The sequence below is a fragment of the Manis javanica genome, chromosome 2 (genome assembly GCF_040802235.1).
Source record: "Manis javanica isolate MJ-LG chromosome 2, MJ_LKY, whole genome shotgun sequence".
Taxonomy (NCBI): Eukaryota; Metazoa; Chordata; class Mammalia; order Pholidota; family Manidae; genus Manis; species Manis javanica.
In genome coordinates, this window is record NC_133157.1 from 121,503,192 (window position 1) to 121,529,848 (window position 26,657).

Sequence of the window (26,657 nt, forward strand, 5' to 3'; positions counted from 1 at the left end):
GGGTATTTCACAGAGGGAGTCAGAGCTGGATCAGCACCTGCTGGCCGGGACTTGAGTCATTGCTCTGATGGTACATGTCTGCTCCTTCCTGATCTCAGTCATGGTGGTGCCTCATAAGTTGAACATGGGTTGTGGCTCATAAGTTGCCCTCCTCTCCTGGGCCAGGAGGTTGCATACGCTGAGCTGTGGTGTGGGCTGGGGTGGCGAGCACTGGGCTGTGTCTCCGTCGTGACCACATGGCAGTCTAGAAACACACATGCGTCTTCATCTTAAGCTCTTGGTGTTAAACTTAAAGGAGAAAGAAAAGAAAGAATGCTAATTGTGCCTAAAGCTGGATTAACTAGGCCTCTCTGCAAACCTGAGGATTTTACCACTATATCTGTAGACTTCCTCATTTATTTCAGTGGGCATTTCATGGTGGGAAGCCTGCTGGCTGAAATTACCACCAAGGAAGACCATTTAAAAAATATTTCCTCATAAACATAATTTCCTTAGTCTTCTGTTCAGATGAATGACTGAATACATGGTGACCTCCTAAAAATGTCTTTATAAGGGTGATTCTTCCAGCCAGGCCTGAAAGTTATATTAATCATTGTTTATCTTATTCATCATCAGATAGCTTTTATTCAATGTCATGTCATAGTCAGTATTTTAAACTGTATAAGGCATGAAAACAAATGATGTCACCATCCCCCAGTTGCTTACAGTCTAAAGAACATAGTGCTAATAGAGTCAGATACACAGAAGACAATTTGGAGAGGAAACAGAAAGACACACCATGGAGCGTAGCTGGGAGAGGTGAGTGTATGACCATGAATAGTACATCAGAATTCAGAGATTTTTATCCATGGTGTTTTAAAGAGGAGAATGAAGAGAGGAAGTTATGCCCTGTCTTTCATGGAAAGGACAATTTCTGATGGAGCTAAGCCTGCTTTCCTTCACCATCATCTTTAAAGGTGTTCACTGGGTAGGATACCGTAGAGGCTAGGGACAAGTTCCTGGCTGCTCTCGTGTTGTCAGAACATGAAGCAAAAGAAAGTGATGAAGTTAACAGAAAGTACCCAGCCGGTCTGTGGATTGATAGAACACCTTGCAGAAGACGAGTGGAACTGGGATTCGCTGGGAAGAAAGCAGGGAGTTGTAACTGCACCCCACTTGCAAAGTTCCTGTTGGGGTGTGCAGGGTTCTATTATCAGCATCAGAGCACTGGGGGCACATGTATATGGTGCCAGCGCAGAGGTGAGAGTGACTTTGAGGAATAATACTGCCCAAGAGGATACAAATCAGAAGCTGCCCGTTGTGGCCAACTGTTGGAAAAAGCACAGTGGCTGAGAACATGAACCTCTGATCCTTTGTAACTGCTGTACATTCCCCACTGCTGACTCTCTGATCTCTGGAAAGCTCTAAACAGTTTCATTAACCAAGGTCAGGAATCTTGGCTGGAATTCTTGGCTTTTTGGCATGTGTATCCGCAGAAGCAGTGATTTGATGCCTAGTTGGGGCTCCAGGACCCTAGTGTCAGAGCCCTTGAACCTTGCTGGGAGAAGTTTCTTTCCAGCTAAGTGACCATATTAAGGGAGGGAGGTAGTTGGTTTAAACTTGTATTTCTAATTTTGGATGGTTCTCTCAAAAGGCAGCCCCTCTGAGGAAACCACTCCCTGAATCAGTATTCCCAAAAATGTGCTCCATGGAGCATGAGGCTCAGAAGGTTCTCCATGGGGGAAGATTCTGTGTCAAGTGAATCTGGGAAATGCCTCACGGTGTGCTCCAGGCTGAGATGGCGCGTTTGCCTGTTAGACCATCCAGGAGGCCAGCAGAGAAGGCACATGGTCAGCCAGTCTTCCCAGGCCTCCCAACTCATGAAAATCCCTTCCTCTAAGACCATAAACTCCTTTTGGGTGATCCACCTTGTCAGACCCCAGTGGGAACAGGCTCCATGTCATAACCCCCTGGGAGATGCTACATCCACTCCATGTCCAGACACGTGTCTTAGTTCAGCTCTGCCAGGGGCGGTGGGGTGAGGCTGGGCAAGCTCCTTGGCCTCTCTGTGCCTCGGTTTTCCAACAAAAAGTGTTCATTTCTAGACCGCACCTTTATCTTTCCCAGGAAAGCTGCCAAATCAAGGAAATGACAAAAAATGTTTTGAGCTCTTTAGGATGATGTCACCATCAAAATGTTAGATGAATATCATAAGAGCTCCTTCCAAGAAAGACTGTTGCCCATCCCTTGGAGAAAAACTCTATACTGAATTCTTTACTGCCCCACTTAGTGCCAGGCCCAAACTAAGGCACTCTCTAGATATTTACTAGATCATAGAATAAAAACAATATACAGAGTATGTAACAATGTATAAAAATTATGAATATTTATATGCCAGGCACACTATTAAGTATTCTTGCATGTTTTTGTTGATTCTTTATGACAACTCTGGGAGAAATGGTTTTTATCTCCATTCTGCTGTTGAGGAAACTGAGTCACAAACTGAGTTAAGTAAATTGCCAAAGGCCACACAGCCCCAGGAGTAAAGAAACTGGGTTTGAGCCATCAGGTCTGATATCGGAGGGCTGCTCTTAATCACTGTTTGCTGAGCCCATGCTGAATGCATGCATTTTGGAAAAGAAGAGAGAGTGTAGTAGTTCTCTCTTGTCCGTTCCATGACTCCACCTCAGGCAGCCTGACTCTCTGTGAGGCAGATGGCTGTGGAGTGGTAGGTACTGGGAAGTCATCCAGTTGTCTGGGCGTCCCTTTGCCAAAGCAGGACTAAGGGGAGAGCTGACAGGGAGGGATTTCAGAGGTAAGAGTGAGGTGGGTGTGGTTGAGGAGAAATGTACCCTGTCGTCTTCAAGAGCCATTGGCTCCCTCCTGAGCTCATTTAAATCACGCCTCTTCGGGGCCTTCCTGGGAGCTTGTCCCCTGTTAACATGGCCTGTCTCTGTCCCTGTCTGCCTCCCACAGACCCTCTTCCTTCTTCTGCTAATGTTCTGTGTGACTCTGAAGACAGTTCTCTGGACCAGAAATTTTAGGCACGTCAGTTTAGGCCCTCTGTATGCCCTGGGGAATGAAGTTGGCCTCTTCAAAAGTTATCTTTTAGTGTCAAGCTTTCAAATTCAGGGACCCTTTGTTCAGAAATTAATACTTAGCGGAGCTAAAAGTTGCCTCCCGGGTATGGGGTTTGATTTTTCCCCATTTTTCTCCCTCCTGGAGAAGAGGACAAATGATTGAGCTGATGTCTGCAGGCAGTTATATTTTAGGGAAGATGAAACTGATTTGTGTCCAGGGACTGGTTCCGTAAGAGAACTGCAACCTAGATACTTGGTATTTTTCAAAGCAACTTATACGTCCTCGGGGAAGAGAACTTCTAACGTGGGTCTGCTTTGGGCCTGGGTTGTGTGTGACCAGAGTGTCTGTCTGAAAAATCTAAAACTGGGGGCCTGAGAGTTGGGGCTGGGGGTGGGGAAGGACTAGCTTTTTACTGCTTGAATCTTGTACCATCTGTCTGTTCAAACTGCATCTATTTAAAATGTACAATTTGATCACTTTGATGTGTGTATGCACCTGTAAAACCATCAGGAAGTCTAGCTAGTTCTGCAACCACTGCCAACAAGTGTGTCTCCCTTGCACCCACCTGAGGCCCCAGCCTCTCAATATCCCTTCTTGATGAAGCTGTTGGTCAGGGGACCCCCTGCCCAGCCCCGGCAGTGCAGCCCATAGCTGGCCTGGCCAGTGGTTTATTGGGGGGCATTCATGGGCTCATTCTCTCAGCAGGAATTTTGAGGTGCTTTGTGAAGGAAAGGGTGAGCATTTTTTGCTTCTCCGTGCCTTCACCCTCGGACTCTCGGCTTGGGCCTTTGCGGTCATGAGTGCTCAGGGGACTGACTCTACCCTGGCCTTGAGAAAGCTGCGGGGCCTCTGTGGCAAAGTAAGCGCTGTTCCTCCACTGGTGGGTTCTAGGGCCCTCTCAGCGCAGGCGGGGGTTTTCACTTCTTCTTTGGCATAGGACAGGAAGAGTGGGGGGAAGAGCCTGAGGATGGGGCATTTCCACAGGATCTGAACCTAAAATAAATGCTGGAAGAGGGCACAGTGGTGAGTGTTGGGGGGTATTCAGGAGTGGGTGTCAGAGCGAAGGTCAGGGCAGGTGTTTGACCTGCCATAATTCCCAGGTTGTCCCAGAGGTCCCCACACCTTTCCTCTCCTGGTGTCATCCTGGGTATATAGACAAAAAAACAAAATAAGTAAAAATTACCATGAGTCTGTTATTTTTTAAATGTTAAGTTTTAGAAGTTTCATCTCAAACATAACCACTTGATTCATGCCTCTGACTCTCACATAAAGGCAGTGATTTGAAATCCAAGTACAGAAGGTTGTGCCCCATGCTGAACAGCTCGGACACCTTTCTTCATGATTTGAGTGTAGTCCATGGACAGCTTTATAGCTTTATTTATGCTCCATAGCTTTGTAAACAGACTTAATCTAAACTGTGTATATAACCTGTTTCCGTGACCACTGAGTCATGTGACTTTCCATTATATGTCATACATACCATGTACTCACTCCCTAAAGATCTAAGCTTGGCTGTTCCTGTGGGTGCTGGTCCAGGTCAGGGTTGAGATTTACTCAGAGAGAGACAGGTAAAGATAAATTGAGAGTCAGACCTTTGCCCAGTCCATGTCAATTAAAACTGAAAAGCGAATAGTGTCTGGTATGCATGAAGACAGGGCACACTGCTTCCAGTGACACATATGTGCCATCCCCCAGTTCTGGCCAGGAGGAAATGTGATCTAGTATCTCAAATCTCTAAGATTTTCCTTGCAGGACTTCTCTTTTTAAAAATACGCACTTTCCAGATACAACTTTAACAGCATTAACTGTGTGAATCCCTTGTTCCTAAAGTGTTGGCACAGTGAAGGTCAGAATCTTAAGGTCAGATTTTGGGGAATTAGTGTGTTTTCTATACAACAGAACTTCATATTTATTGAGAATCTGTATTTCTTACACGTTTAATGTGTTACATGCATGAAACATTGGAGCAAAGGATGAGGCATTAGAAATGAAATAAATGATGTAACTTCCAAGTTAATAGCACTTTGAAAAAGACCTGTAAGTTTGTGTACTCACCTCCTTCCCTCCCTTAGGCCACACCCACTCAATTTTTTAAATAATGCTGATTTAATTTCCCCTCAAAATATACTTGATACTTTGTCTAGTGAGTACAGAGTTTCAGTTTTGCACAATGAAGAGTTCTGGAGATTGGTTGCACAATGCGAGTGTACTCCACACTACTGAATCATACACTTAAAAATGGTTAAGATGGTAAATTTTGTGTTATGTGTGTTCTATTACAATTTTTTTAAATGTCCTTGCAGCCTTGTCAGAAAGCGTTGTGGTTGTCAAACCTTCTCAGTGAGGGAATTCTTAATGTCTGTATTGTCTTCTCATCGAATTTCACATCACAGCCAGTTCATGGGGAAGAAATAAAGAGGCACTTAGCACCACCTGTAAACTGGGCTTTCATGAGCTCAGATAGGCTAAAAGCGTCACCCTGCCTGACTCTCTGACCCACCGATGTACTAACAAAGATTCTGGTTTCTTAAGGCTGTAGTTCACTGCCCAGGTCTGTGCAGGGCAGTCCGTGAGGTCCGTGTCATCCAAGGGAGCTCCACCAGGGAGTTGGGAAGCCATGTTTTCTAAAAACCCAGCAGAGACTGTGGAAGTGAGGGTCCTACCTTTCTCTCTATGCCTTTTTGTCCATCTGAGAAATGTCATGTGGAAAGATGTAATTCTGGACTAATTTTTTTAAGTCAAAAGTTATTAAACTAAGGGCATATGTGTGTGCACACACACATTGTATGACCCTGAACATGAACTTACAGGGTCAGACTTTCCTTTCAGCGTCTTGTGAAGTGTCAGATGACAGTGCTGGGGTCACATTCATCTGGAGCCTCAGGCTCTGCAGGGGTAGGAGTAGGTGGAATGAAGCATCTTCAAGCACCCAGTGAAACTGGAAATCAACCATCATCTCCCACCATCTCTGCTCCTAGAACTGTGGGCCTCTGTGACCAGCCAAGTCAGGACAAACTCCTGAACCTCCAGTGTTGGCCCAGGACTCCTTTTACTGCACCATGACTTTGGAGGAGCTCTGGGAGGAAGACATGTTATATTTTCATTATTTTTTTTTTACCTTCTTGCTCTAACACTACTGCTATCTTGAATCCCTGACTTCTTTGAAAGGAGTCGTTCAGAGGCTTTGGAAGGCAGCAGCACAGACAACAAAACCTCCTTTGTGCCTGTGACCTGGGCCATAGTCTGACCCTTGCCCTTAGAAGTGAAGGAAGGGGGGCCAGGAGTGACAGCTCCCTGCCCAGAGGACACCCTGCCTAGCAACCAGTGACACTGCAGCCACAGGGTCACAGCCTGTGATGATTTCTCTCTCTGCAGATTGACACACTATTATGAATGTAAAGCTTATTGACTCTCCTCTGAAAGGGAAAATGCAAGGTCTTGAGAGAGAGAGAAAGTGAGGGCAAGCTGGAGACGCACATGGTCAAAGCCGCAGATGAGTCACTGCGATGCGCAAGCACCAGGCCACCGGAGGGAAGGGTCAGAGGGCCTTATGTGCTGCATGCGGATCAACTCACTGCAAGTCTTCAAGTTCAGTGTTGCAGCCGGCCCTGCCAGGCCCCTGACTTATTTTGATGAAGCGATTTTGACACAGGAGACAGGCAGGTGATAAAAGCAAAGCTGGGGTCCTTTTTCCTTTGCTCCCGCCGACAGACCTCCCCACACTTTTCCTCAGTTCCACGTAGTAAGGACAGCTCTGGCTAACAGGGTGATGCACCGAAGATGAGGAGTCGGCCCTAAGCTGGACCCATCTCTAGACGAGTCCTAACAGAGATCATAGTGGTGGAGACACCTTCCTGATGCCTGCTGAGAATGAAGCCTTCTCTGGCTTTGGGTGCATGTGAAGTAGGTGAGAGTTAGAACCCAGAGAAGAGATGAGCTCACCCAAGATTGAGAAGGGTGGGACCTGGAAGTAGGACTCGGGAACACTGGTTTTTATCAACCTGAAGGTTTCTGCTCAAATCCTGTCCCTACATCACTGTTCATTCATTCATGGATCCACTTATCCATCCATGGAGCCCCTCAACATTGGTCATTTGGGTCAGCTTAATGGAAACAAATGTACGTGCGACACTGTTCCTGCTCCCAACACGTGGTCATTTCTCAAAAACAAATGGACTATGAACAAAGCTGAAAGTGTCGTGGTGTGAGTGTGTCAGGAGGGGCCAGTACACCTCTGTGAGTAGAGCCTAGCCTGAGCCTCTGGGCCAGCCAGGTAGGAACCCAGGGTGGGGTGTGAGGTCAGGGCAGCTCTCCCTGATGAGGGGTTCCCACACAGGGTTTGGGATAAGTGGTGGTTCAGGCAGCAGAGAAAGAACGGGCCGGGGGGCCACAGGAGCAGGTACACAGTAAAGAGCAGGCCCCTTAGAAGCAGGAAGGAGCAGAGACCCCTTCCCCTCCCACTGTCCCACCTACCTCTCTGGTCTCCAGGCCCGCCGCTGCCCATCACCCAGGAGTGTCTTGTAGACCTGTTGCAGAGAGAAGATTGAGCCAGGCCATTCCTGCCTGCTGGCCCACTGCACCACTTCCCCTCCGTCCTGCTCAGATCCAAGGTCCTTGGCTTCACTTACCTGCTTTCACATTTCTGAACAAGACTCCTTCCTTTTGCCTTATCGGTCAGCAGGAACCTGTTTGCCTTTGCTGGAATTGGGACTGACTTCATATTTCTTACTACTTGGCTTGCTTCAGAATCAAGACAAAACGTCTGTGCCAAACAGCCTGATGGCCATCGTTAACACATGTTAAAAAACCCATAAAATATTACCTCCGAAATCTCTGGCCAAATTCATATCAGTAAACATCTGACATAAGGCCTGTCTTAGAATATCCCATTGGGTTTGAGAGATTGCTTTAAAATCTGCTCCCAAGTCACAAAGAGGGTTGCCTAGCATGCCTTTGTGCGGGGCCTCATGGCGGGGGCTAAAGCATGAAACAGCCCTTGTCAGCTACATTTCTGTGTTTCCCAGAACTAGGTTGGAGATGGCTACCTAGTCCCTTACAGGTGAAATCAGATAAATTCCTTCTTGAGTGTACTTCCAGGAAAAGGCTTGCCTGGGTGTGTGAACTTAGCCTGCTTTCTTTGGTCTGCTGACAAAACCTGTGTACCCAGCAAACTGTGCCAGCCGCAGGAATTAGCATAGCTCCTGTGTCTGATTGTCTTCAGTGGACTGTGTCTTATTTATGTTCTGAGTCCCCCTATCTTATATCATTTAAAATTTCGTAAGCCTTCTCCAAGCCTTCTGGAAGTGGGGAGCGGGTGGGTGCCAATGAATAGTAAAATACTATTTTGACCCAAGAATGAAAGTATTACAAATGCAACTTTGGGCCCTGCGGCTCGTCATCTGTTCCCATCCATTTAATTAGTGTGGTGCAAGGGAGGGGCTCAGTGCCTTCGGCATTGTGGCTTATCTGAATTTAATGAAACTGCTCTTCAGGAATAAATATTTTTCAGCAAAGTTGATCTTTCCTCATTTGCCTCCTGGGACATCACTACCTGTGCACTTTTTCATCACTCTCCTACCCCAGCAAGAGTACCTTTTTAATTATATTGAAAATGACATCATCGGCAGAGCACAATGTATCTCTGTAGCATGCACCTGCCAGCAATTTGCAAGAGCCATGGGGACAGGGTCCACAGGGGGGAGCTGGGAGCTCCCAAATTAAAATGCTGACAAACAGGAAGCCAGCACTGTGTCTCTGGCTTATCACTGACATGTGAAACTTCTTTTTTTCCTGGCCAAAAAATGTAATTTTACCCCTAAAGTAGGAGGCAAGGACAGATGTGGGAAGGTAGATAGTCTCATGAATGGAGGTGGGTGTTACTGAGCAGACACCAGAAGCAGAGAAGGTGTGCTATTTAGGGCAAGTCTGCCCAAATAAGTTTGATTCTGAGGGAAGTTGTCTGCTTTCTGTTCTCCTTACTGCAAGGGATGATGTAATCATGGTTCCTGAGATAAAGAATGTAACAGTTCACTCAGACAAGGTCATTAGTAAAGTGACGAGGGGAGAATAATGTTCATGGGAATTCAGTTACTGATTGAAGGAGGAAAGAAGAAGCCAACTTTTAATAAGCACCCTTCATTCACCACATACTTCATAAATGATCATGTATTGAATCCTCACAACAATCCCGTGAGGTACATATTGTCCCAAAGTTCCAAAGCAAGAGCAAATGCTAATCACTTGACACATCACATGGACCTGGGTTTCTAAGCCCTGTGGTCTGACTGCAAATCCCCTACCCAGTTTTCATGAAAGGGGCACTTAAGTTTCAAGGTCAAGCATAGCAATATGTTATCTGTATAGAACAAGATATGTTTATACCCCCGTACAGCCCCCTACTGTCCCCACCATCGTAGCAGAAGGCAGGTCGCATTGTTTGAACACCAGCCACACCCCAGGCAAGAGGCAGCAGGTGCCACCCCTTCTGTACATGACATTGGAAAGGTGGCAAACTACGTGTCCCCAGAAATGGCTCCACCTTTACTCCTCTCTCTACCCTACTGCATTTACTCCTAACTGTCTGGCTATTGCTGACTGCAAAGTTGGCGATTGGAATGATTCGGGCTTGCCCAAGGCTTCATGGCCTCCATAGATACCACACAGAGCTTATTTCAAAGCTCCAGGTTCTTGTGCTCTTGGACAATGCCCTTCTCCACTCTTCCCTGAGCATCAAGCAAAGGCTATATGTCAGAGTACAGTGACTTAAAGGCAGCAAGTTTGAACTGGTCGTGATACCATTTGGCTCACTGAAAAGATAACCAACCTGTCACTTTGATCCTGAACAGCTCACTTCACGGCCCAGGGAGTGTATGGACAGGTTACATCCAAAATAGTAATTTGTTACTCAATGTAGGACAAGACAAGGTCATAATGCACAAGAAGCAGAACAGGCTTCTTTTTCAAGGAAAAAGATTAAAGTGGTGGACATGATGGCCATGGAAGATGAAGCTTGAGTCAGAAGAACCTTAGCATCCCCATATTCACTAGAAATATCTCAGAATTGGGGCTGTAGACTTGACAGCCCTCGGTGGTAGAGGCATATTGAATACTGTGCATCTTTTTGTGTTTGCACCTCATTGAAACATTTACTGTTTCATTAATAGAGGATGCTGAAGGGAGCCTCCCGGACAAGCAGTCCTTGTGACATTGCCCTGGGCAGGCTGGAGTCTCGGGGTGACTGTGTTAATCAGCAGGCACTCCCTAATGAACACCTGCCCTCCTGCTCAGAGTCCAGAGGGGGTAGATCCTGAATAGCGCAGGCTCCCCAGCCAGCGGCAGAGTACTTTGCATTTCTGGAGGAGCAGTAATTATGCACGCCTGTCAAAGCCTTCCCATTGGGCATCATTCAAATGCACAGATGAGAAAGTGTCTGCTTCCCAGGCTGATAGCAACCCGTACTTTCCTGAACCTGAGACCAGACTGTATCTGAGCAAAATGTGGAAGAAACTGTGAAAATAAGGGAGAGAACAAGGGAATGAAATAGAATAATACAGAGAATAGTATACAGTAATAGTACCTACTGGGAGTCTATTGGGGAACCCCCAGAGATGGTTCTCTGGAAGTCCCCATCTCTGGATTAAGTGGCAGAGTCCACTGGGAAGGGAGGGAATAGGTAGGCGGTGAAGGGAAGCAATTAAAGGAGCTAGTTGTCATTGCATTTGGTGGCAGGGAGAAGTCAGGGTAGGAGAACAAGGTGTGCTGAAATAGGGACTTGGACTACAGATACGACACATGCTTCCTTGGGTTTACAAGTAACATTGCCAAATAATGTTCCAGCCTCCTTCATGGGCACCTGCAGGCATACACTTGACTGGAACTTGGAGACTCCTGCATCTGAGCCTATGGTATCTGGTCCTGTGCAGCCCCGAGGCCCCACAATCTCTGTCTAGTGGTTCTGTGCTTTGACCAGCCTTGGGCGTGTGTAGGGCCCATGCTCTCATGCAGTCTACTTCCCTGCTAGGCTGCTGTAACAATCAAATACATGATCCTTTCACCTACCCAGACCTACCAACAAGGCACCTTTATTAGGCACCTGCTGTGTGTCGGGTTCTGTGCAAGGGGACAGGGCTGCAATATTGATAAAACCAGGGCTTATTGCCTGGCAAAATTCTACTGGATTTAGAAAAAACAGCCTCCAACCCCTCTTGATTGTGCTGGTTGTTACTTGCTGGATCCGTACCCAGTCATTGAAACCAAAGCTTTGGAGTCAGTCCTAGACTCAAGCCCCTTGTATGCTCTGTGCCCAGGGGGATCATGACAGTGGGCACACTGACATTTCTAAGCCCCAGTGTTCCCATCCATAAAATACTGCAGTGGTGTTTTGAAGATCAAATGGGATTATATAAGTGAGTCCCTGCCCAGCAGGGGGAGGCCTGTGCTGGGGGGCAGAGCAGCACGAGCATCTCCGGGACTCAGCAGTGTGTGCCAGTGACAGCTCTGTGCCTGCCAGCAGCCCGTGGGCCTTCATGTATTTGGTTTTCCTTCCTTCCTTCCTGCTTCAGAGCTTTGCAGCCTTTTCTGAAAAGACCTACTCAGTCCCTACTTAAGTGGGAAAAACAAGAGCGCTAGGACAGCGTTAGGTACTTAGGTCCTGGCCCCACCGATGCTGGCGACTATGGTGACCCCTCTTGTCTTGGGCAGGCTTCTGGGCCCCTAGGCTATAGTTTCCTCCCTGGTAAGTGAAGTGGGTTGGGTAAGCCGTCTCTCTGGCCCGTTATATAATCCAGCATCCCCGGGCAACCTGTGCATACCTCGCTGTAAGGTTAAGACCAGCCAGTTACTAGCCATGCATTTGGCAACTTACTCCTGTCTCTGTGCCTTGCTCGCTCCTCTGTCAAATGGCGGTAATCCTGGCATCTACTTCCTGGGTGTCAGTTGGTGTAAACACCTAGTGTGGCACTCAGCAGAGGCCGCACCCGTAAATGGAGCTGTTAGTACGGCTGCATCTGTAGCTGCTTTGCTGAGATGTTCTGCTGGTCACTCCTAAACCAAGGTAAAGCATTTGTCTGGTGTCCACTGGTGAGTGGGGTTCAGGCTGGATGGGGACCTGTGAGATAGAGAGATGTTCCCTCTGGCAGGACCTTAGCTTTACGACGGCTCCCTACCTATGCAGGGTGCCTGGGAGCCAGGAGACGGCAGGCCCTATTGCTCTTCCCGTCAGCCTGCATGAAGGAAGCAGCCTCTGTTTGCACCGCTACACAACCCAGGGCAACCCAGGGCTGTGCTCAGAGAGGGTAGGAAAGGAGGCCAGCCTCCCAGCTAATCAGCAGAGCCTCAAGGGCATGATGAGCAGGAGGGGAGTGCTGCCTGCCCCACATCTGGGTGCAGAGTGACCTCATGCCTTCTCCCCAGCACCTGAGCCTCCCCCCAGGGAGAGTGGGCAGCCCACACTCACTGATCACAGAGCCCCAGGGGCTAGGGGTGGGGAAGACAGGCTCGCAGCTGCTCTGGGAGACACTGTGACAGGCAGGGCCTCACAGAGGCAGCTCTCAGGAATCATTTATTCAGAGCAGCTCTTCTTCACCCCTTCTCTGCCTCTATGATTCCAGAAAAGTTGAAAAGAAAGGGCAGACTGACCAGGCTTTCTCCCCACTCTTGCTGCTGCCTGCACAGCTGCAGCCGCTCCACCAGCACAGGGAATCACCCTTGGGTGGGTCCAGCCGTCACTGTGCGTGCTTCATTGAAGGGGGACTGTCCAGACAGCCTGGGGTGGGGAGGGTCTGTCATCAGGCCACGGCCCATCTTGAAGCACAGATGGGAGCTATTTGATGTTTAAATTTTGAAATGCAGTTAATTCAGAACTGCAAGTCCCTTGATTTAGAATCTGTGAGATGCCCCAAGGGAATGGTGGATGACAAGAAAGGGCTGGAGGGAAGAAATCACTGAGTTGAAGGCCATTCTGCCACTAACGGACCAGGGTCAGCTCTGGGACAAAGGTGTCTCCACCAAAACATCCTAATGTGGCTTTCGTGCCCAGAAAGTCAAGGGTGCTCTACAGAGAGAGCATAACTTCTAACACAGGGCTTTAAACTGAGACCCCAGCTCATTCATGTCTCAAACAGCCAGCAAATGTGGAGTTTCCTGCTATTAAGAACTGTATGTCAGGCACTGGGGGACCTTTGGGGTTCTAGTTTGAGGGTGTGTATTAGTTTCCTGGGGCTGCCATAACAAATAGCCACAAACTTGATGCTTAAAATAACACAGGTGTATCCTTTCTCCCTTCTGGAAGGCAGAAGTCAAAACCAAGCTGTCAGCAGTGCTGTGCTTCTGGAAGCTGAGGGGAAAATCCATTCCTTGCCTTTTCTACCTTCTGGTGGCCAGCATCCCTTGACATGTGGCTTTGCCACTCAAATGTGCTTCCGTCTTCATATGGACTTCTATTGTGGCTGTGTCTCTGCCTCTTTCCTATAAGAGGCCATGTTACTACATTTGGGGGCCACATAATGATCCAGGATAAGCTCCTCTTCTCAAGATTTTTCATCACATCCTTTGCAGTGTAATGGAATATTCCAGGGATTTGGAAGTGAACATAGCTTTTGGTGGGGGCCACCATTACAGGGAACAACAACTCACACCATAGAAGATCAACGATGTTCCTCATGGCACTGCTCACAAAGCCAAAATGTGGAAGCAACCCAAGTGTCCATCCACAGATGAATGGATTAACACAATGTGGTATGTCCATTCAGTGGAATATTATGCAATTGTGCAAGGGAAGGAAATTCTGACACCTACAACATGGATGAACCTTAAGGACATTATGCTAATTGAGTTAAGCCAGTCACAAAAGGACAAATACTGGCTAATAGTACTTACATGAGGTCCCTAGAATAGTTAAATCATAGACACAAAGAATGTAGTTGCCTGGGGCTGGAATTGATTAATGTGGACAGAGTTTCTATTTTGTAAGAGAAAATGTTCTGGAGATTGGTTGCACAACAATGTGAATAGACGTAACCATGAACTGTATACACTTAAAAGTGGCTAAGATGGTAAATTTTATATTATATGTATTTTATGTAATTAAAAAATTTTTCAATTAAAATCACCACAACACAAGAGCATGCATGCCACAGGTAAAGGAGGTCCATGTGGCACTATGATGCTATAGGAATTCAGGGGACAAAGAGACCATTTGGAGGTGGGATGGTCAAGGAGGGCTTCCTAAAAGAAGTGAGCATTGTTTGGAAATAAAGATGAGATTGGTGTTTTCTTTTCTCTAATACAAATACACTGAACAGAAATGAGTACTTTTGTAGGGAACTGGGCAAAAGTGAAGTTGGTTAGGTAAACTGGGCCTAGATTCAAAGAGTGCCCCGAAATACTAGATTGGCATATAGAACTTGATACCATCTAGAAGATTATTATAATAATACATAGGTGAGTTAAGGAGGGTCTGAAATAGTGAACACACAGAGCACTCCCTTTGTGCCAGACACTATTCTCAGCACCTTATGCAGATCAGTAGAATTCATTTAATCCTCATAATGGCCCTATGACATGGGACTGGTGATCATCGCCATTTTGCAGCTGAAGAAACTGAGGCGAAGAGGTTAGGTAACCTGTCCAGGATTATGTAGAAAACAGGGGGCATGTTAACTGACTAGTTTCAGAGGTCTAGAGGGGAACCATCAAGGCTGCAGAGTTCTTCAGAATAGGTGAGCAGACCTTGAGAAATTTGGCCAGCTTTTAAAGAAGGAAGAAACTAAATTTAATAATAACAGAAAGAACAGTATTTTAGGGCAGGAATCCAGTTCCTCAGTCTAGTTGATGAAGCTCAGAGAGGTCATATGGTTTGTCTGTGAACATCTGTCTGGAGGAGGTCTCCTTGTGAAGAAGAAAGTGGTGATATAATAGGGAGTGACGGTAAGAATATTCTGGGGAGAAGTGGAGAGGAGCGAGGGTGCCACCTTGCCACCCTATTCCTCTCCCCAGACTTTGCCCAAGCAGCTCATGGAAGTCACCTGGAAGGGTCACCATCATGAGGACGTGCCTACACCCCTTTGTAGCCCCATACCCATGTGATGTGTCCTTTTGATCATTACAGTCCAATTACGGCCCATCTTGGAAGACAGACTGAGAAGTGGGCAGGGTCTGTTCTGGAACCTTGTATGTGCTGGGTATGAGTGTGGTTTCGCACAGGAATAGTCCAGAGCCCTTGGGAGCTCAAATCTGGAGGTAGAGACCAACTGCAGAGACAGACAGGCAGCTGCTCTGCTCTCCGCCCTGAAAAATGTGAGAGAAGCCCAGGTTTCCAATATCTGTTACCCTTGGAAAGGCCATCATGCTAGCACTGGGAAGCAGCTCCACCAGGCAGTGCGTTTTGAGTGGACATTTATGTAGAGATTCTATTTGTCAGGTATTAAGAAGAATAAAGGGCAAATGAAAAAAGAAGCCTGAGGCAGAAAAAGAAAATGAGAGGGTAGAGGTTTTTGAGTGAACAAAGTTAATTACAGGCTGAGGGAAAGTCAGTCTTACATGATCTGACCTCATAGGGCCTGGATGGCACCAGTGACCAGAATAGGCTGCTTCCAACCCAAGACAGGCAGAGCTTGCCTCACCTGCAGTCAGTCCCAGGGCCTCTGCTCACCCGACCCGCAGTCCTATACTGGGCTACAGGCCGCACTTCTGGCCTTGCTCCCGGCTCAGTCCCTGCAAAGCCACACACATGTTTATAGCACACAAGTAACTGGCAAATTATAATCAGCAGGGTTCTGTAAGCATCCCTTCAAAGTACGTAATAGCATAAAGCTTTCTGCTTACCCAGCAACTTGCTCTAAATGAATTTAAGAACTGTTCAGAACAATGTAGGTCATTAGTCACCTTCATGTTAAGGTAGGATATTGTCTTACTTTGCAAGATCAGGAAATCAAGGAGCTGATGCCTTAAATGGTTTTAAACCAGCCTTACAGTAAAGAATAATTGATTTGGTGCCTGCATCTGTCAGGATAGGCTAGGTTATGCTGTGATGACAACTCCAGACGTCATAGCAGCTTAACAATGAGTTTTGCTTCTCACTTATGCTACGTGGCCATCAGGCTGGCGGCAACTCTTCAAGCTCACTGATGGCGCGGCCACTGGCTGGGGTGTTGCCAGCAACCAAGACAGTGGAAGAACGAGTGTGGCTTTAAAAGGGACTTAACAGTCAGGATCTGTAACCTCTGTGTTTTCTAGGATCTGTTATCTTCCCCTTCTGTGCCTACATTTCCCCATTTGTAAATTGTGGGTAATAAATTTAGGCTTTTCTTCATTGACAGTGGTGCATATGATCTGTGATAACTATTGTATAAAGTAATGGGAGTAACCTTTTTTTAACCAAAAATATGTGTAAATAGGTACAATCCTTTAAAATTTTAAGAGTTTGAGATGATATAGTTTATTCTAGTGACGCTGCTATTGCTCAGAGCTTTTTAGTTTCCTTCATTTTCTTGCTGAAGAACTTGAAATATAAAAAGGGCTCTGGTGCCAGGCTGAAATCACAGGTCTATGTCACCGTGGAGCTCCTAGAGTGGCATCCCTTACTCTGGTGACTTCTCCAGTGTGTTGTGTCAGTTCTGGAGCCCTACATGCTCAGAAACCTGATTTTTCATCCTCAGGGGAAGACTCACCTTTACCAAGTTCAAAGCACTGATGTGTAAATCCATAACATCAGTGTATTGGTTCAAGTGGGAGATATAACCCTCACCCAGACAGGGCCCTCAAGGGCACATGATCCTTGACCTCCCTCTCAGGAAGTAGGGGCAGGATTCAGAGGGGTTGTGCACGTGACCTTTGAGGCCGTCCTGGCTTTGCTGTGAGACCAAGGACAGCCTGCCACCCATCACCAAGTCTCAGGATCTCCATTGGCAAAGGTGATGGTGGGAGTGGGTGTGAAGCTTGGACAGAGCTTCCTCTCCCCAGAAGACATGAAGCAACAGGAGAATCCATCTAATATTCTATACTTCTGTTCACACTAAAATTTGAAAAAGTGAAAAGGTAATTTATGTTGCTAACAGTGAATTCAAGATTTTACACAGAATTCAAGTTTTACATCTATTTTAGATAGTAATGCAGTCATATAGGAGAGTACTTTACACTCTATCTAGGACATAGCAATGCCTCAGCAACTTCTTTAAAAGATACTGAATTAGAAGAAAGAGTTAAGTAGGTAATTTGAGTGTTTCATATGAGCAGTTGATGTAGCCCCTTGTGCCCATTTCTGCCATGTGAAAGGCCTGACCTCTTATATCTGGTGGTCAAGGCCTGTGGCTAAGTGACCACATTTGCTTTTAGTTCATCTCTCCTTTCCAAACTGCCCTTCCATCCCCCCCCCCCCGCCCTGACACACCACCTTCCATTCACCCCTGCCCACCCTATGGAACAATTACTGTATTTAATCATGTTATAGTTAGACTATACCAGCCCTACGAGTAATTGTTTCACTTCCTGGGTAAATAAATTCGTCTCTGACAAATTTTATTGAGATATTGGCTTTAAAGTTTAACTCTCAAAGAAAAGGAACTCTTATTTCTGTCATTTCCAAATTTGGGCTGGAAACCTCATCATGAGCCCCACAAACCTACAATAATTACTTTATAGCCACACTTCATTTTATGAAACCAGTTTGACCCAGGCTGCTCATCTTCTCCACTCCCTCTGTCCCCACTCAAGACTGGACTTTGAGTCCAGTTGAGAAAACCCACTTGCCATTTGAAAAAAAATCAGATCCACTCTGAGTGCAAGATTTATCACTGGTGAGGATACTTTCACAAATGTGACACAAGCTTCAAAGTCAAACCCTAAAGATTATAAAAAGTGTTGTAAGAAATAGCAGTTATCATAGAAATATTGTGACTACTTTGAAGGGAATGGCAATCATTTGGACAGGTAAATTACAGTATGTTACAATTTAAAAATCAACCATACTGTTTAATATTCGGTCACAAGCTCTACATTAAATGCTTTGTATTTGGGCAGCCAGGTACTTTTTGGAGGTGGAGGTGGTACTGGCAACAGAGCCTACAGGAGCCCATAATAAACACAGCTTGAACTGCCCAAGCCCCCTTCTCTTGGATTCACCTTTGAAATTGATCAATGACATTCTGAGAGGTGAGGCATACTCCACTGCATTTCCTCATGGTAGATTTCTGCTATTGATGAAGGACGATCTTGCATAAAATCTTCAATTTCCCTTGCTTACAGAAACTGCTTTATTTTTTAGTGTGAACAGAAGTATAAAGAATCGGATGGTGTTGATTCATCAAGATGGATTCTTCTATTGATTTATGTCTTCTGGGGAGAGGAAGCTCTGCCCTAGCCTCAAACCCACTCCCATCACTTCTGTCTGTTGTCATTGGTGAATTGATGGTCACTGAGGCCCATAGGCTGCCACCTGTGAGCCCAGGAGTGAGGCAACAAAGGGGAAACATTGCGTTGGCTTTTTAAAATGAACATTAGCTCTTACTCTGTGTCCCTCATAAGTACCTCTGTTGGCAGCAGCTACGTGCTGCTTGTTTTTGCATCTGCTGTAGCATTGGCAAGTGCCCTGCACAGGGGAGACACTCAGTAAATGTTTGTTGAAGTAAAGGAAGTGCACCTGTATTAGCTCAGTCTGCCGTAACAAACCACCACAGACTGGAGGGCTTCAGCAACAGAAATTTCTTACACTTTTGGAAGCTGTAGGTCCAAGCCCCCCCATGCCAACCCTGGTCTCATTCTTGTGAGGGCGCTCTTCCTGGCTTGCAGACAGCAGCCTTTTCCCTGTGTCCTCACGTGGGTGACAGAGAGATCAAGCAATCTCTCTGGTGTCCCTTCTTGTAAGGGCACTGACCTAATCATGGGGTCCCACCTTCATGACCTCCTATAAACCCGATCACCTCCCAAAGGCCCCATCTCCAAGTGCTGTCCCACTGGGGTCTGGGGCATCAATATATGAAATTGGAGTGACAAGAATGCAGACCACAGCAGCACCCAAACAGTGAAATGAGAATCCAAACAGCCAGGTAACTCTTGGTTTACATGTCCTATCCATTCTTCTAACAGAGAAATTCAACAGAGTAACCACCAGATTAGGAAATACACCCAGGAAGAGCACATATTAATGTGCACAACTATACATCCACACACAGGGACACACACACGTGTGCACACACACATTTTTTCTGAAATCTTTATTCTGAGCTTGGAGCTTGGAGATACAGAAAGTAAAGTTTGAATGAGTGGTTGTCGTAAAGGCATTGCATTTGCAGAATACTGACCTGGAAGCTAGCTTAGAAATAAGCATTCCCTTTAGCACCATGTCTGCATGGGACGGCCTTTCCCCGCTCCCCGCACCTCAGAGCCTGGTCTGTGGCCGTCAGGACAGACAGACCAGGTGAATGATGTGTTGTCAGCTACCCTGATTTCAGGCCTAATGCTCTGGTGCCCTCCTTCAGATAGGCAGAGATGTTTAAGAGTTTATGACAAAAACATTCCTAGGTAAAGACTCTTCTCCTATGGAAAGGCAAATGCATTGAGGGCAGATTTTCTGCTTATTCTTAAATTCTATTCCCAAGGTTCTTTGGCCTTAATTTTAACATTTCTTGCCCGAGGATACTTTTATTGCTTGGATCGTAAATTATGGGAGCAGATGGGGTAGTGGAGGGTAAGAGTCTCTGGAGCCAGAATTCAAATCCCAGTCCCAACACTTGTTTAATCTCTAGGTGCCCATTTCCTCCCCATCCAGGGGGGCCGTTCACAGGACCACCTCAGAGGCTGTGACGAGGATAGCCTCAAAGACGCTGGTGCTGCTGAAGGCCTGAAGAACGGGGCCTGGCACACAACAAACACTAAATGAGTATATGTTAAATGTATGTATATTTAAATAAGGCCTCTTCCTGTCAATTCAGTGCAAATGTTCTCCTGCGCGGAGAAGGAGTGCCGTAGTGTTCGACAGCCCTGCCAAAGAGCAAGTACCATTTGTGACAGTACAGGGGACTAGGAAACGAGGTGAAGGGCTCCGTCCCTCCATGGCCCCAGACTTGGCTATTCACGCAGTGCTGTCCTCCTTGTCTATTCCTTTGACAATGATGTCCTCCTTGTCTATTCCTTTGGCTTTCATAAAACTCATTTGCATTGATACACTTGAGTTTTGAGACATTCTGTTTAAAAAATTACATAAACCCAAGATTGCATGTTTTAGGAAGTTTCTACTCACTGACGCTTTTTCATTTTATTCCCCCTCCAGCCCAAGCTTTTGGCCAAGGAGCTGCTTGACCTTGTGGCATCTCACTTCAACCTGAAAGAAAAGGAATACTTTGGAATAGCCTTCACAGATGAGACGTAAGTGCCTTCCCAGCCCTCAGAACCTGGAGGGAAGCGCCGAACCTGACAATGCACAGGCCCAGCCATCAACAGCGAGCTCAGCTGCAGGCCACTTGGGTCCTATGGGATGGGGTCAGTCCAAGTTCATCATCTGAATTTCAAAGGCCTTGTGATCATGCCTGAAACAGCCAAAGGATATAATTAGGGTGATGCTGACATTATGAAATTATTAGGTAAACTGCTTCTTATAATCAGGCAGGTTCATATTCTGAACCCAAATGTTTATTTTTCTTCAAGTGGATTTGTATGGGTTTTGTTTTCTATTAACATTAAATGAAAACTTCTAGAACTTAAACATCTCTCTCTGGTGTTGGAATAACAATAACAGGAAGTGCATTTGATTCAGAATTCAAAATTCAGAAAAGTTTCTGTGCATTTTCAGGAATTAGTCTGAAATCAAATATAAAAATCAAAAATTGAAATTACTCATGTGATGAAAAGTACATCTGCTTGCAATGGTTCCCAGTTTGGCTCTGTAAGTGGTGTTTTGCAACACAAGTAAGGGATCTGTCCTAAAATTTCAATTTCCTTAATATACTGTTTTCAAAAGATACAGCAAATACTTGCATAGATTCCTAAATAAGAATAAGGTGTTCTAAGCAAATGCTTCCTAATTTTCTTTCTTTGTATACACACACACACACACACTCCAAATCTTTAGAATTATCGAGATAATTTCCTAAAATACTAGTGGATCAGGGTTAGACTTGTGGCTGCATAAGACAGCAAGGGGTAGCCATGTCCCTTCAATAGAATGGTGCAGGAGAGCCTCAGAAGCAAGGGCAGGAGGCATCCACACTGATCAGCGGGCAAGGCAATCAGAAGTAGCTGCACATGGATCCGTTTATCCTCGGGAGGTGGCCAGGGTGGCCATCTGATTACTACCCAGAACGGGACACTGAGTAAGAGGGTGAGTGTTTAAATCAGAACCGTCTCCAGCAGACTGGAACCTGTGATCGCCCTGTAAATTAGCAACATTTCAGGCCACGGTGCAATCAGGGAGCAGGTCAGAGGAGCACAACCATGTCTTCCTCAGGAAGCCAGCAGATGCCAGGTGGGCCCCTGGCCTTGGGTCCTGAGGTTTCTGAGCCAGAGGAAGGCAGGAGTGTTTGCTCCGGTCTTAAAGGATCACTGTGCCTGCAGTGGGGGCCAAGCAACCAGGGCTGTGAACTGGAGGGCTGGGTGGGTAACTAGGCGCCAGCACTATAATAAAAAACACAAAATGCCTTAAAACAAATATACATGGAGAACAGCTACTTTTTCTACCCTTTCTCTTGAGAATCATTATAAACCCCCTAAACTGCTATTGACTAATTAAAAGGAAACCAGAAATTTCAGTTAATTATATCCCATTGTTCACATTTCCCAAGTATGTTTACTCTTCTGAAAGATCCCAGGAACTCTAGATGAGTCCCAGTTAGACTTCCCTTTCAATGAGCAAGAGTCAAAGAATGAGCACATTGTCCCAGGCCGGCAGGGCGCCTGCCGAATGTTCCTGGTCAGGGCTCAAAGAGCACTGGGCAGAAGGAATGGATCGTAAGGCAGAAAGTCGCTCTTCTCCCAGGAGAGACGTGGCACAAAACCACCCGTCACAGAAAGGAGAGTGAGGGCGCACAGCACAGCCCACTGCGCCGGTCTCAGCTCTCCGGCTCACGGGCCGGCCGGGGAAGCCGGGAGGGGAGGCCAGGCTCAAGGAAAGTGGAGGTCGGTGGGGGGCTGTGTGGGAGACAGTGGCAAAGAGGGTGTGAGCCATCTTCTGCACAGACAACGTGGGGGCCGCTGGCAGGAGGTCAGCAGAGAAGAGCTACAGCTGGCAGGTGGTTCCTGAAAAAGAACTGGCAGAAGGGCCTGACTCACAGGGCACAGCTGGTGTCAGCGGCCGGAGGAAACCAAGAACCAGTGCACCCAGGGGACTCAGACAAGAGGACTGAGACAAAGGGGATGGTTGTGACTCAGGGCATAGTCAGTCACAGCCTGATGACACCTGGGGCCAACCTCCATGGTCATGTGATGTCTCTCCTTTACCGTTAGAAAAGGGAAGAAGAATGCCAGCTGCCACCCCAAAGTAGGGCCTCTGGGTGACACTCAGTCTAGGTCAGTGATCACATGTCAGTAAGTGCTGGCCTTGTGATATGTGCCCCCACCCTCACTGTGTGTGCATGCGTATCTGATTTATGCAAGAGCTACACTGTTATTTTATAATAAAATACAGAAGTTTCATCCTTTATTACAGCCCAAGGAATACCCTATGTATTTATGTATTTCCTAATGCTATTCAAGCAAGACTCATATTTGGAAAATGCTTATAAAGTACTGTCCAAATGTGAGGTATTACCAGCAGTGTTATTATTCCTTATTATAGAATATATGACTTTTAGGTCATATGTTGTCGTGAGTCTTTTAATATAAACTGCTGCTGATAACATTTGGTAGGATCTGGATGGGTCTGCAGAAAAGATGTAGAAAGTACAACGTGGACAGGAAATTGGAAGTTTCTCTAGGCTTCTCTCTCACTATAAGTTGTGTTCTTCAGTAAAGTGTCTAAAATCCACAGTGCAACACATTATGCCCGGGGATATTTAATATTATTGACTAGTCCACAATTTTGCAGCATTAATATTAGCTCTGTCTTCTCCTTTTTAATTTAATTTTTTTTAACTTTTATTTTTAAAGAATTGGACTTGCAGAAGAGTTCCAAAGGTAACACAGAAATACCCTTTATATCTATAATTCACCAACCCCCCCCACCCTGCTCTTCCCCAGTGTTAATATCTTGCAAACTATCTTGCATTGGACTTCAGCCCTGGGCAAGTTCACTATGGATTCAGTGTGACCAAAGAAATGACAGTAGAATGTTCTTGGAGTGAAAGGGTTATACTCAACTTTATTTCCACTGTGGCAGGTCAGTCACTAAAATCTCATCCATTCAGAGAAAATCTGCATGCAGCAAGCTGGTCTCCACCTCTGGGCCTTTCTGCACAGCCGTTCCACACAGCCATCCTCTGGGCCTCTGTCGTCGGGGCTGCCACCACTCCAGCCTCTGCTCTACTCTCCTGCAGCCGTGCCACCGTGTCACCCAGAGCATTCATTGGGCAGGGCTCTTTATATTGACTCAATAGCAATGTATTGCCCACACATGTGTAGTGAGCTAGCCAACCAGGGCCAGGTGAGAATCCTGGCCACAGGAACCTTCATTTTATCCACACAAACCATGTTACATTTATCAAAACTAAAAAATTAACATTGGTACTAAACTATCGACTTTATTCAAATTTCACCAGTTTTTCCACAAATGTCTTTTTCTGTTTTAAGATTCAATTGCATCTGGCCCCTTTTATTTTTATAACTCTGCCCTAATAAAAAGAGCTACAGATACATGCAAACAGTGACATTTTTGGCAGCCTTGAAAACAGTCTGAAGTAAAGAGCCTGGTATAAATTTGATCTTAAAACAATTACATTTTGCTAGTCATGGTTCTCAACCTTGGCTGCTCATTGGCATCATGTGAGACACCATATAAACTACCATTGCCTAGGGCCCACCCCTAGAATTCTGATTTTAATTGGTCCTGGCCTGGCCTAAGCATCAAGATTTTTCAAAGCCCTCCAGTTGACTCTAATATATAGCCAAGTTTGAAAATCCCTGTTCTAAGACAGAGGAACGTTGGAGTAAGTTTCCTCTACTTCCTTGCTCCAGATCCAAGAAGAGAAGCTAGTAAGTTCACTCAGACTTTGAAAATTTGGGGCCAATCATGACATATGCCAGGGACCTACAAAGTTACAGACTCTCTCCATCCCAGACAGATTCTGGAAACCCAACAGTTTGAGAACCAGCTCAGAAGTTCAGATTTATTGTTTCTGTGAGTACAAATAGGATAGGTAAGGTCTTCATTTATCAAACATTGGCAGCCATCTTTGAAGGAAAGTTATTTTTACATTTTATTTTTGAAATGTTTACATTACTATTTTAACACCTATGTTATTTTGTTTTGTTTTGTTTTAGTTTGGTTTGTTGTTTTCCAGAACTCATGGTTCTGGTTGCACAATTTAAATCAATAAAGCTCTACTTTGAGTTATCTGATCTGTTCTCAAAGAACCGCACGTATGTAATGTGTAAAATTAGATGAATTTGGACTTGAGTTCACATAAGTTGAACACCCTTAACAACCAATTTTTTTATTAAAAAATTTTTCTTAATTGTTGGCAGAGGATCCCATCATAAAAAGTTGTAGCTAAGCAACTTTGAGGCTATTCTAACAGAAATAGTCAAATACTCCTTAAATTGAAGCAATGATTGCCATAATATATTTAAGTCTTAATTTGAATCTCCATCATAAATTTTAAGAATTGTGTATCAAATGCCGTAAATGAGTATCCATGTAATGACAACCCTGAAAAGTATGGAGAAGGATGAGGGAGATAGATAAGAAACTTGTTTAGCCATCACTGCACATTTTAAAAGCCAGATATAGTTAGAATGTATTTTCACGTTTCATAATTTCACCAGTTAAAAAAATGAGCAGTTGGTAACCTCTTATTTAATCCCAGACCCCTGTGACATTTGTTAAGAAGTTACATTCCATTGCCTCTACAAAGTTTACACATAAAATAATTTTTGCTTAAATTTTAGAGGGCTCACAGACACTTTGAAGCTAGAATCCTAGGTTAAGAACCAATTAAGGATTTTTTCATAACAACATTATATGTTTCAGTTAATTGAGTCATTGATTGGTATTGTTTGGGGAGTATGATTTATCCAGATAAAATGAAAGTTCCTGTGGCCAAGATTCTCACCTGGCTGTGGTTGGCTAGCTCACTACACACGTGTGGGCAATACGTTGCTATTGACTGTATATAAAGAGCTCTGCCCAGTGTTCTGGGTGACATGGTGGCACAGCTGCAAGGCTGCAGAAGAGCAGAGCAGAGGCTGGAGTGGTGACAGCGCCGAGGACAGAGGCCCAGAGGATGGCTGTGCAGGCAGAGAGACCCAGAGGCAGAGACTGGCTTGCTGTATTCAGACTTGCTCTGAGTGAATGAGATTTTAGTGATTGACCTGCCACCGTGGAATAAAGTTGGGTATAACCCTTTCATCCCAAGAATGTTCTACTGTCATTTCTTTGGTCACATTGAATCCATCGTGAACTTGCCTGGGGCTGAAACCCATTGGCAAGACCCCGGAATACCCAGATGCACTGGAAATGCATTTGTTGACCCCGTGCTGGGACAGTGGGGAGAATTATCTGCCTCTGTCCTTGAGTCTTTGTATCTCTTGAGTAGGACTGTGACTGGCATTGGCCCAGACATCTGCAAAGGGTCTAGTTGATGGGTATTGTCAGTCTCAAGCTTATCTACAATTTAAAAATAAAGTCATAAAGCAATTTCTAATTATCGAAGAAACAAGGTACAGCTCTGGGAAGGTAATTTATTTAGAAATAGGTTTGGGGTTTCCAGTCATCTTCATGCCCTGTACCATGAGACTGGGAGAAAAATCAATGGCTACAACCTCTGTGTCTGGGTCATAATAGTTGCTTCTGGGAACATGGTATTCAGCATTCATTCCCCCACCTCCACCCCCACCCCAGAGACAGCTGTGCAGACTGCCAGGCCTCCTATTTAGTAATAGGAAAGGGCTTCAGCAGGACTCTTTTTCTGTGTGCAGCTAGATAGAATGGGGCTATCTGAGGAGGCTTTAGGGATCCAGGCTTTGTCCTGAACTTTTCCTTCCCAATGCAAGTGATATAGTTCACTTGGATCCTGGACTAGGTGAGCAGAAGGAATTCTCTCCAGATCAGGAGATACTTAGGGCAGGAACCATGTCTCTGCATGGATGGCAGTCACTGAATCCACAACAGTGATCTGTGGGGCTTATGTGAAGGCTGTGTGTTCATTCCTTAACAAATGTTTGTTTAGCATCCACCATTCAGCCCTGGAAATACAGAAATAACTAGGCTTTGACCCCTGGTAGGGTTTATATTTTTAGTTTATATAAGATATAGTATAAAATGTGCTATAAAAGAATATTTGGAAGAGCCTCAAGGGGAAATAGTGGACCAAGCAATTCCTCCATAAATAAAAAACTAAACCCACAAATTCAACTGAACCAAATAGCCCATGATTTAGTAATCTGGTCTTGCCAATATACCTAACCCTTGTCTTAATTTTTCTGTGTGTGTGTCTCTGGTGTAGGCTCACTCGCTC

At 45.6% G+C, this 26,657-nt stretch overlaps 1 protein-coding gene across 11 annotated transcripts in view; it reads left to right on the plus strand.

Moving 5' to 3' along the window:
• Window positions 1-26,657, plus strand: part of FRMD4A (FERM domain containing 4A) — a 560,227-nt gene that overhangs the window by 414,635 nt on the left and 118,935 nt on the right. For all 11 annotated transcript variants that reach the window (XM_073229260.1, XM_073229261.1, XM_073229258.1 and 8 more), the window contains exon 3: window positions 20,324-20,418. In XM_073229260.1, coding sequence (XP_073085361.1) covers window positions 20,324-20,418 — 95 coding nt within the window. The remainder of the gene's footprint in view (window positions 1-20,323; window positions 20,419-26,657) is intronic.